Source organism: Danio rerio, chromosome 10 (genome assembly GCF_052040795.2).
Source record: "Danio rerio strain M-AB ecotype USA chromosome 10, GRCz13ab, whole genome shotgun sequence".
Lineage (NCBI taxonomy): Eukaryota > Metazoa > Chordata > Actinopteri > Cypriniformes > Danionidae > Danio > Danio rerio.
In genome coordinates, this window is record NC_141030.1 from 690,001 (window position 1) to 701,797 (window position 11,797).

An 11,797-nucleotide genomic window follows, 5' to 3' on the forward strand; every position below is an offset into this window, starting at 1 on the left:
TCCATCATGCGGCTGAGCTGATCTGACTTCTCTGTTTTCAGACTGCACATCGGGAAGGGCGTCCAGCTGGAGTGTAAAGGTGAAGGAGACGTGTGGGTTCGCTGTCTGAGCGATCACGCGGTCTTCGTCCAGAGCTACTACCTGGACCGTGAGGCGGGACGCGCACCCGGGGACGCCGTGCACAAGATTTACCCCAGCGCATACATCAAGGTGAGAAACACATACACATAATTATAGCCATAGCAGGATATACAGTTTTAGTCAGAATTATCAACCCTCCTGAATTATTAGCCCCCCTGTATATTTTTACTCAATTTCTCTGTAACTGGAAGATTTTTTCAACACATTTCTAAAGATAATAGTTTTAATAACTAATTTATTATAATATTAGACTAGATATTCTTCAAGACACTAGTGTTCAGCTTAAAGTGACATGTAAAGGCTTCACTAGGGTAATTAGGGTAAAGTTAGGGTAATTAGTCATTGTATAACAGTGGTTTGTTCTGGAGACAATCCAAAACAAATATAGCTTAAAGGAATTAATAATATTGACCTTAAAATGTCTTTAAAACAATTAAAAACTGCTTTTATTCTAGCCGAAATAAAACAAATAAGACTAGAAACAGTTATGATTGTAAATTATTCATTCAATATATTACCAATGTTGCCATTAATGTAGCCAACGCTGCTGATATGGCATTAAAACATGCATGGATGGACAGATAGATGGATAGACTAATGGATGAATAGATGGATGGATAGACTGATGAATGGATGAATGGACAGACTGATGGATGGATGGACGGACGGATGGATGGATAGACAGATGGTAGATGGAAAGATAGTTTCACAGATGGATGGACTGATGGATAGACAGATAAATGGGTAAATGGACGGATGAATATATAGACAGATGGATGGACAGACTGATAAACAGGCAGACAGATGAATGGGCGGATGGATGGATAGACAGATGGATAGGCTAAATGGATGGATGGATAGACTGATGAATGGATGATGGACTAATGAGTTCATGAACAGATGGATAGATAGACGGACGGACAGACAGACAGATGAATAGATAGATGAATAGATAGATAGATAGATAGATAGATAGATAGATAGATAGATAGATAGATAGATAGATAGATAGATAGATAGATAGATAGATAGATAGATAGATAGATAGATAGATAGATAGATAGATAGATAGATAGATAGATAGATAGATGGATGGATGGATGGACGGATAGACGGACGGAAGGATGGATGGACGGATAGACGGACGGACGGACAGACAGACAGACAGACAGACAGACAGACAGATTAAAACAGTTTGAAAAAGGATAGATAGATAAATAGACAGACAGACAGATGAGTGGACAGATTAATAAATAAAGGTGTTAGTAGTAGATGAGAGTGGATGATAGCAGTGTGATCACCTGTTGTGTGTGTCCCGCAGGTGTTTGACTTGCGTCAGTGCCACCGGCAGATGCAGCAGCAGGCAGCGACGGCTCAGGCAGCGGCAGCCGCTCAGGCAGCAGCAGTGGCCGGAAACATCCCCGGACCCGGATCTGTCGGAGGAATCGCTCCAGCTATCAGTGCGTATCACACACACAGACACACACTGAGACCTGCACACACTGGCTGCATCCCAAATCAAACACTGCACTCACACACTCAGCTGTGTACTGTATGAGGTTAGTGCCACCACAAATGCTTTTTTACTAATGGGAAATTTAATGTTTCCCAGTCGGTGTTCAGCGGCTGCCAAACTGACTGTTTTGAGGTCAAAAGCATTACTCAAATATTGCTCAGTGCACCTTTCCCTTACACATTTCACTAATGACTTCTATTAAAAATGTTGACAGAGGTTTGTGATATAAGAACAACAGCGGAGCATTAATTAAATGCAGATTTCCTGTGAAGTGATGGATTTGAGGTAGCCTGATATTTAGATTTGACGGAAGAAAAAACATGATTGGCTAATCAGCAGAGCCTCAGCCTCCTGCACTGTTCAGCTCCATCTTCTGCTCCAAATGTCTTCAAAAGAAAGACTTTGCAGGACTGTGCTTACAACCCAGAATAAAAAAAGAAAAAAGAAGTGATAATGGCCTTGACTTCACTCGTAATCTTCAGTTCAGCAGTTCAGTTGTGCAGCACTTTGTCAAATAAAGTGTTTTCTTCTAAACCATAACAAGTGCTCATAGTACTTTTAAATAAATAGTGCAAAGCAGAATCGTTCAGGCTCAGGGTTGTTTTCTTGCTTTAACCCCGGGCTGTGTCCTGCAGGTTTGTCTGCGGCCGCTGGTATCGGTGTGGATGACCTGCGCCGGCTCTGTATCCTGCGCATGAGCTTCGTGAAGGGCTGGGGTCCCGATTACCCCCGGCAGAGCATTAAAGAGACGCCCTGCTGGATCGAGATCCATCTGCACCGTGCGCTGCAGCTGCTGGACGAGGTTCTGCACACCATGCCCATCGCAGACCCCACACCGTTAGACTGACACACACACACACACACACTCACGCTGGACCGCAGGACTGTGCGAACGGATGCAGAGAGGCCGATCAGGGTCAGAGGTCACGACATGCACACAGACCGACAGATGCTGCATTTATTTCTGTACTTACAGTGTGATTTCACCATCTTCACCCCCGACAGTGTTTCTCCATGGAGAGGTGCATGCTGGGATACAGCTCAGACGGTTGCTTTATTTCTGGTTTCGCATCTGTCAGCTGTTCGGTCAGAGTGAAACTGAGTTATTGATATGTTTTTGGCATCATGTGTTTAGATCACTGTCCAAACTCTGTCCTGCTGAGTTCATCTCCAGCATGCTTCAACACACCTGTCAGGAGGTTCTAGCGTGTCTAGCAGGAGCTTGATTAGCTGCTTCAGCTGGGTTTGATTAGGGTTGGAGCTGAACTCTCCTGGTCTGAGTTTGGACAGCCCTGGTTTAAAGGGTTAGTTCACCCAAAACTGTAAAACACACATTGATTTAGTCAAGCTGAAGGTGAGACTTCTATATGTACACCCTCCTTGAGTTAAATGTGAGGTGTTTGACTAATGATCTTGGCCTTTTCCAGGTTTATAGTTTCAACAGGAGGCTCATTCCTTTAAGACGTCTAATAAAGCACAATTATCAGTGATACACTGCAAACAATACCTTTCCTACATGCAGTTTTGTGTCTTGTTTCTAGTTTAAATATCTCTTAAATCAGTCAGCATTTTCTAGATGAGCAAAACATCTTGTTTTCAGAAATAACGAGTCAAAATGAAGAGAGTTTCACACGAAAACAAGCAAAACAGTCTGCCAAAGCAGAATAAAGTCAAGTCAGAGTGAAAACTCGACTCATTGTCTGATCATTTTGCTTGTTTTAAGGACAAACTCGCTTCATTTTGACTTGTATGTCTGGAAAAAGCTTCTTCTTTTAGGAATAGTGAGGTATTTAGACTTCAAACAGGACAAAAATGAAGAGAAGAGGCACTTATTACAGTGTAAGAGGTGAAGAAATGTCTCCAATACTCAATCCATGCAGTTCAGTGAGGAAAGCATGCATGTTTACTACCTAACAAACAGTTTTGTGTAACTTAGAGGGAAAAGATGACCAGTGATGACTTGTAAGTTGCACAAAACTGTTTGTTAAGTAGTAAACATGCATGTTTTCAGTGTTGGAGACATTTCTTCACCTCCTACACTGTGAAAAAGTGCCTCTTCTCTTCATTTTTGTCTTGTTTGAAGCCTAAATATCTCAATATTCTCTAATGAAGAAGCTTTTTCTTGACATTTAAGTCAAAATTTAGTAAGTTCTTCCTTAAAACAAGCAAAATAGTTGAACAATGAGGTAAGCAAAAGAGGCTAGTGTTCACTTTGACTTTAATATATTTTGCTTGCCTCATTGTCTGATCATTTGCTTGTTTTAAGGACAAACTCACTTCTTTTTGACTTGTATGTCTTCTTCATTTAAGAATATTGAGATATTTAGACTTCAAACAGGACAAAACTCAAGAGAAGAGGCACTTATTACAGTGTAAGAGGTGAAGAAATGTCTCCAATACTCAATCCATGCAGTTCAGTGAGGAAAGCATGCATGTTTACTACCTAACAAACAGTTTTGTGTAGCTTACAAGTCATCACTGGTCATCTTTTCCCTCTGAGCTGCATGTTTTGCCACATCAGCGCCTTCAGAAGTGTGTTTTCCACAGCTGTGCGGAGAACATGCACTGATGAAGCGCAAGACAAACAAAACACACTCCAGTCCAGCTGGGGGCGCTGATGCACCAATAAAATCCCCCTCCAGAGAATACGACGATGATGACGGGAGTCACACAAAACTCAAGAAGTTTCACATTTTCTTATGATGTTGACTACAGTAGATCTTTATTCTGCATTTCAGAGCTGTGATGACGGGTGTCAAATCCAGTTCCAGGAGGGCCGCAGCTCTACACAGTTTACTTCACACGTACCTGCAGGTTTCAAACAAGCCTGAAGGACTCAATAAGTTTGATCAGGTGTGTTTAATGATGGTTATCGCTAAACTGTGCAGAGCTGCAGCCCTCCTGGAACTGGATTTGACACCTGTGTTATTGATGAATGTGGACTTGTTTTATACTGACTGATTAAAATGAGCTGAATGTTGCTGTTTTACAGCTGGAAAAGGCAAAGATCAGCTATTAAAGGACTCTGATTGGTTTGGACTGAAATAAGTCATCCGTATCCACCTAGAATGACTCGAGGATGTCTTTAATCATTGGATTATTTTTATTTTAGTGTGAACGAACCCTTGAATGCACCTCGGTTATTCCCTCAGAGAGCAGATGTTGACGAGTGGTGGAGCGCTCCGCGTCTGATGTGGCAGCGGTTATCATGCTAGCTGTGTTTGCATGTACATAACACATCATTTTAATTATTAAAGCTTTTCACTAATCGGCTTGACTTTGTTTTGGCCAGCGTATCATAGCAGGACGTGTTCTAGTTAGCCTAAATCTAATCCACACATGCAGAAAGCGCCGCTGTATCCTCCTCTGAACGCTGGTTCTAGCCCAGTTCCTGCTCTGTGTGCGTCTCTTTACTTTGATTTCCTTCATCTGTGAGTAAGCTGACCGAGCTGCTCGTGTACAGGAATCCCTCATGATGCTGATCTACAGCTCCACTCATCTGCGCTGACTCTTCTACTGTACATCTGCTTTGTTTGGAGACGTCCTCATGTTCTCTGGGGAGATTAGGAAGCGGTGCTCCTTTATTCTGATGAACGCTGTGTGTTGTTGGATGTGAACATTGCAAGCCATATGAATGAAGAGTGTGTCAGTGTTACTCAGAGCTCGTGTGTGTGTGTGTGAGACTCCTGAGACGTCACGCGGGTGTTTGAGCAGTCTTTTCTGCATGGCCTGATGATGTTCTGCGAGAGGTTTGACCACTGATGAAGGCTTCTGCTTCATGTTGACAGAAATGAAATGGGCTGTTTGCTGTTTTGGATAAGGGCATTTGTGAAGCTCCGGTTTGAGCAGTTGATCAAATACAGGACAATATTAAAGTCATTTTCCAAGTCTTGTGTGTTTTATTGCTCATTCTCAGACACTCCTTGCGCACTTCAGCTTTTAAAATCAGTTTTTGACAAGAGCAGACTAAATTAAAGATGTTTTTACCTAATCTGTTAGGACTTTTTTTTATTTTTGATTGATTGAGCTCTGACAGCAGGGAGGAGCTCGCAGTAGAGCCGCTGCTCCTCCACATGGAGAGAAGTCAGCTGAGGTGGCTCGGGCATCTGTTATGGATGCCTCCTGGACGCCTACCTAGGGAGGTTTTCCAGGCATGTCCCATCGGGAGGAGGGCTCGGGGAAGACCCAGGACACGCTGGAGGGACTATGTTTCCCGGCTGGCCTGAGAACGCCTTGGCATTCCCCTTGAGGAGCTGGAGAAAGTGTCTGGGGAGAGGGAAGTCCTGAGACTGCTGGCCCCGGAAAAGCTGCAGAAAATGGATGAATGATTCTTGATTGTTTGATTCTTGTATTGTTATAATATGAGCTGACTGTGAGCCTGCACGCTAGAACAGTTCAACAGTTTATTCTGTAATAATATGCATGCATGAACCCTTGTGTACTGTTCTCACTCTGGGCTGATTTAGAGACTTAATTTGGCCATAGCTTAGTGGAGTGATGTATTGACACATCTTTTGGGAGAATGCTTTGACATTTAAGAAAAAAAAAAAGCTCCATGATACAGTCTGGACAAACTGACCGTCCTTTTGTTCTGTTCGGGATGAACACGTCCACTGAATTAAACTGCTGTAAAACGCATCAGATTCACATTTTCTTTGCATAAATCTGTTCATCAACCTCAGTCCAGATCAAAACCACTAAATAGTGTAGAAAATTACAGGATTTTACCTCTTTAATTGCCAAATTCACAAATGATGTCGCTGATTTTGTGTATAAAAAAATGACGTAAAAATGACATTTCAATTAAAAAAAAAACAGTCATTGTGGACTATTTCTTTTTTTCTTGCCTTTCAGCAGTCTTGGACGTGTGAAACAGCCTTGCCTTTCATGCATTGTGTTTGATTAATTAGCTTTTCCTTTCTCCCTAATTCACTGTTGGTTGCTGTTTTTGCATTATGATTGTTGGTGGTTTCCCTGATAATCTTTGTGTTATTTTTACTGTTGATTATCAGTTGGAAACATTTAGCAAAGCTTAAAGTTTAGTTTCTGGATTTTATATGGAGTATAACAACAAAGTGTGCGTGTCAGGACACAGATCTGTATAATGACATGGGTATGACACAGGTATTATAAAAAGGAGGTGGAATACGAGGACATTTTTGACGTCCTGATTTCTCAAAATGCTTATAAATCCTACAGGATGAGTTAAATCAGAGAGTAAAGCTGCACACACTCTCCTGTGATGGTTGGGTTTAGGGGTAGGGTGCGGGCAATACAATATACGGTTTGGACTGTATAAAATGAATGGAATGTAATGTCCCCACTTTTCACAAAAACAGACGTGTGTGTGTGTGTGTGAGAGAGAGAGCGTGAGAAGTTTGTGCACTTACCTTGACATGCATGAGAAAATCTAAATACACACCTAAATGCAGCTCTCAGAACTACAAAAACAGACTGTGTTCATGCACCATCAAATGGGCTTACAATGGAGGCAAAAACAGCCACCAACAGAGAATTAGAGAGGAAAAAATGAAAAACTAACACTGCATCAGTAACAGCATTAGCTTTGATGCACTCACGTCTTAGATTGTGATAAAAGATTAAAAAAAAAAAAACATTTCATTTTTTCTTCATTTTGTAAAGTTAAAATCAGCGGCATCATTCGTAAATTTGCCAATTAAAGAGTGAAATCCTGCAGTTTCCCAAACAATTAGTTATGCTCAGGACTGAGGTTGATCAACATTCATTCAATCGTTTTCTTTTCAGCTTAGTCCCTTTATCAATCAGGGGTGGCCACAGCGGAATGAACCGCCAACTTATCCAGCACATGTTTTACAGAGCAGATTAACCCGGCTTTGCTAAGCGAACTCTGCAAAAGCCAACGTCTCCCTTTGCATTGAACTTTGAGCGTCTTCCATTCAGAGACACGTTCACACAGCAACAGACATTTACCATGTTATACAGTGGAGCACCTCACTAATGCTCATCAGCAGGGCCAGACAGAATCTGCAGACGTTTATTGACGTTTCTGTGGAGAATTTTGTAAAAAAAAAATCTGCAAATTTTTGTGAAACCATTTTAGGAGTATCAAAACAAAAACTTGGTGAAGCAGTGGCACACTATGTAGTGCTGTCGCCTCACAGCAAGAAGGTCGCTGGATCGAGTTGGTGTTTCTGTGTGGAGTTTGCATGTTCTCCCTGCCTTCGCGTGGGTTTCCTCCGGGTGCTCCGGTTTCCCCCACAGTCCAAACACATGTGGTACAGGAGAATTGGGTAGGCTAAATTGTCCGTAGTGTATGAGTGTGTGTGTGAATGTGTGTGTGGATGTTTCCCAGAGATGGGTTGCAGCTGGAAGGGCATCCGCTGTGTAAAAACTTGCTGGATAAGTTGGCGGTTCATTCTGCTGTGGCGACCCCGGATAAATAAAGGGACTATGCTGACAAGAAAATGAAATTAAAAAACAAAAACTTCATTTTCTGCTTAGTCCCTTTATTAATCTGGGGTCGCCACAGTGGAATGAACCGCCAACTTATTCAGCATATGTTTTACACAGCGAATGCCCTTCCAGCTGCAACCCATCTCTGGGAAACACACACATACACTACTGAGAATTTAACCTACCTAATTCACCTGAACCACGTGTGTTTGGACTGTGGCGGAAACCCTGAGCAAACCTACACCAACACGAGGAGAACATGCAAACTCCACACAGAAACAGCCGAGGCTCGAACCAGCGACCTTACCTTTTTAAATTAGAAGTGAACGCGATTACACGTCTTCATTCAGTGCTGTTTCTCATGCGTAACACACAAGTCGTGACGTTTCATTCAGTGTTGTACATTCGACTCGGCGTTCAGGCATGCGCAGCAGCATCACGCTAATCCCGTGCCAGTGAACAACACCTTTCATTTCAACAAGAAAAGGTTTATTAATTGAAAGACAAGCCACAAATCTTTAAGAAAACAACACTAATAAGCTAGCCTGAGCTCAAGTCTGAAATATTCAGAAAAAACAAACTACATGTGTCCTGGATAATTCCTCTATTTTCCTCATGTTCGACACACTAAATGTTAATATATCGCTTTATAAATATAAAAGTTCCCCAGTTTTTGTTATCCTTCATGTAAAATACACAATACAAATCACTCTACACTTATTAGTAAGCTTTTTTACCAATTTTTCAGAGGATATAATTTACTAAGAGGTAAATCGACACGCAAAAAAACAAAGAAAAATACATCTGTACTGTATATGTAAGGTACATCATCATCGGAAATGAACGAGAGAAAGAGTCAGAGAGGAGGGGGAATAGCACAATTTACACTGTCAAACATCTCTGTCATTAAACCAGCATAAGGGTGAGGGACTGTAAATAAATATCCTTCCATTTCATCTCAATATTTACATCTAGGACTTCAGATCTGAGGGGGGTTTCGCTCCTCAGAGGACCACGATGCTTGTGCTTGCATTTGAACGCGCTACAGCAGGCCACGACTCACTACGTAAACAGTCAAATGGCACTTAAAAGATCCCGAAAATAAGCCCCTCCCCTGAAATAAGACGACACAGAAACCAAGCACTGTACGTACACTAGAAAGAAAGTAATGGGAGGATGATAGTGCAGTGCTGTTATTGGTCAAAACCCCAATAGAGTCGTGTTCACGTCACCGTTTGATCAGTGCCTTTAAATAGGGGTGTGCATATGCGTGTGTGTGTGTGTGTGTCGGAGACGTGCTCCGTTCGTCCGTCCGTCCATTGGCTTGAACTGGTTCTGGAGGTCTTGGTGGAAAAATCAAAGGAAATCAAAGGCACTGAAGTCTTTAAGTCAGTCCTTCACGCTTGATATGTCGATATCATGAAGAAAAGCAGGTCTCTTTTGCGGCGATATCCAGAGTTAAGGTTGCGAAACGGCAAATTTCAGCAGACGATATTAACCGGAGGAAAAGAAAGGCGTCCTTGCATGATGTCAGAGACTGTTCTTTTGTTTTAAATCAAAGAGTTTCTGCATTTTGGCAAAACAAGAAACAGGCCTGTGGGTTTGAAGTGTACTTTCTGGCACGGGGGAAACAGAAGCGAACTCATGATAGCGTAGCAGCACGAGAAAAGGCATGCAAGACCCAAAACAAAGCACTTTGAGTGTCATCACGCAGGATCAACACGTCTACTAAACTAGCCAATAGCCAAGAGCCGTCTGTAGTCCAGGCACAGAGACAGACCAACTAAACCAAACGCTTTTATCTTCTTCTTCTTCTTCTTCTACGCTTTCTAAGTACAAAAACAAGCAAAAATGACGTAATCTCAGTAGAAATCCTTCAGCCGTGGTCGGAAAGGAGACTTTCACAGATTGCACACATCACAGAAACTCACACACTGAATCTCTCCAAATCAACGGGATGGTTCTTACGCTAAGAGTATATAACCACGAGAAAATTAAGATTTACACACACACACACACACACACACACACATCGATAAAAAAGATGCAGCTTCTGCACACACACACACACACACACACACACACACACACACACACACACACACACACACACACACACACACACATACACACTTGGTCAAGTTTCAAACGTCAGTAGTGAAGAAAACTAATGCTTTCCAGTGTCCCACTACCAGATTCCAGTGTTTCAGTACAGCGATTGACGACGGGTCGAGCGCACACAAACACACACACACACAAACACACACACACAAAATCATCATCATCATTTAGGCTGAAATCTTCAAGTAGGTATCGCTGCAGCCCGGAGACCTCCAAGTGGGAGGGACTTATGCTGCAAGTAGGTTGGGTTTGGGTGGTGTAATTAGAATGGATGTTAATAAAGCACAACAAGTTACTGTGACGTTGTGTTTAGGTTTGGTGGAGGTGTAGTAGACGTTAATAACACAACAGGTAACGGTGACGTTGTGTTTAGGGTTGTAGTAGACGTTAATAACGCACACCAGGTTACCGTGACGTTTTGTTTAGGGTTGGTGTAGTAGACGTTAATAACACAGTAGACGTTAATAACGCACAACAGCTTACCGTGACGTTGTGTTTAGGGTTGGTGTAGTAGAAGTTAATAACACAACAGGTTACCGTGACGTTGTGTTTAGGGTTGTAGTAGACGTTAAAAACGCACACCAGGTTACCGTGACGTTTTGTTTAGGGTTGGTGTAGTAGACGTTAATAACACAGTAGTAGACGTTAATAACGCACAACAGGTAACCGTGACGTTGTGTTTAGGGTTGGTGTAGTAGATGTTAATAACACAACAGGTAACCGTGACGTTGTGTTTAGGGTTGTAATAGACGTTAATAACGCACAACAGGTTACCGTGACGTTTTGTTTAGGGTTGGTGTAGTAGACGTTAATAACACAGTAGTAGACGTTAATAACGCACAACAGGTTACCGTGAGGTTGGGTTTAGGGTTGTAATAGACGTTAATAACGCACAACAGGTTACCGTGACGTTTTGTTTAGGATTGGTGTAGTAGACGTTAATAACACAGTAGTAGACGTTAATAACGCACAGCAGGTTACCGTGACGTTGGGTTTAGGGTTGTAGTAGACGTTAATAACGCACAACAGGTTACCGTGAGGTTGGGTTTAGGGTTGTAGTAGACGTTAATAACACACCAGGTTACCGTGACGTTTTGTTTAGGGTTGTAGTAGACGTTAATAACACACAACAGGTTACCGTGAGGTTGGGTTTAGGGTTGTAGTAGACGTTAATAACACAACAGGTTACCGTGAGGTTGGGTTTAGGGTTGTAGTAGACGTTAATAACGCACAACAGGTTACCGTGAGGTTGGGTTTAGGGTTGTAGTAGACGTTAATAACACAACAGGTTACCGTGAGGTTGGGTTTAGGGTTGTAGTAGACGTTAATAACACACCAGGTTACCGTGACGTTTTGTTTAGGGTTGTAGTAGACGTTAATAACGCACAACAGGTTACCGTGACGTTGGGTTTAGGGTTGGTGTAGTAGACGTTAATAACACAACAGGTTACCGTGAGGTTGGGTTTAGGGTTGTAGTAGACGTTAATAACGCACAACAGGTTACCGTGAGGTTGGGTTTAGGGTTGTAGTAGACGTTAATAACACACCAGGTTACCGTGACGTTTTGTTTAGGGTTGTAGTAGA

At 42.2% G+C, this 11,797-nt stretch overlaps 1 protein-coding gene across 14 annotated transcripts in view; it reads left to right on the plus strand.

Moving 5' to 3' along the window:
- Positions 1-5,545, plus strand: part of smad4a (SMAD family member 4a) — a 19,197-nt gene extending 13,652 nt beyond the window's left edge. For 2 of the 14 annotated variants that reach the window (XR_015500450.1, XR_015500456.1), the window contains 5 exons: positions 42-210; positions 1,463-1,601; positions 2,293-3,443; positions 3,977-4,399; positions 4,554-5,545. Coding sequence is in view for 2 of the 14 variants with exons in the window: in NM_001122700.2 (NP_001116172.2) it covers positions 42-210; positions 1,463-1,601; positions 2,293-2,504 (520 nt within the window). In the remaining 12 variants the exon portion in view is untranslated. Of the gene's footprint in view, positions 1-41; positions 211-1,462; positions 1,602-2,292 lie in introns of all 14 variants that reach the window. The other 12 variants (XR_015500451.1, XR_015500457.1, XR_015500447.1 and 9 more) reach the window with 7 other exon arrangements.
- The last annotated feature ends 6,252 nt before the right edge of the window (positions 5,546-11,797 follow it).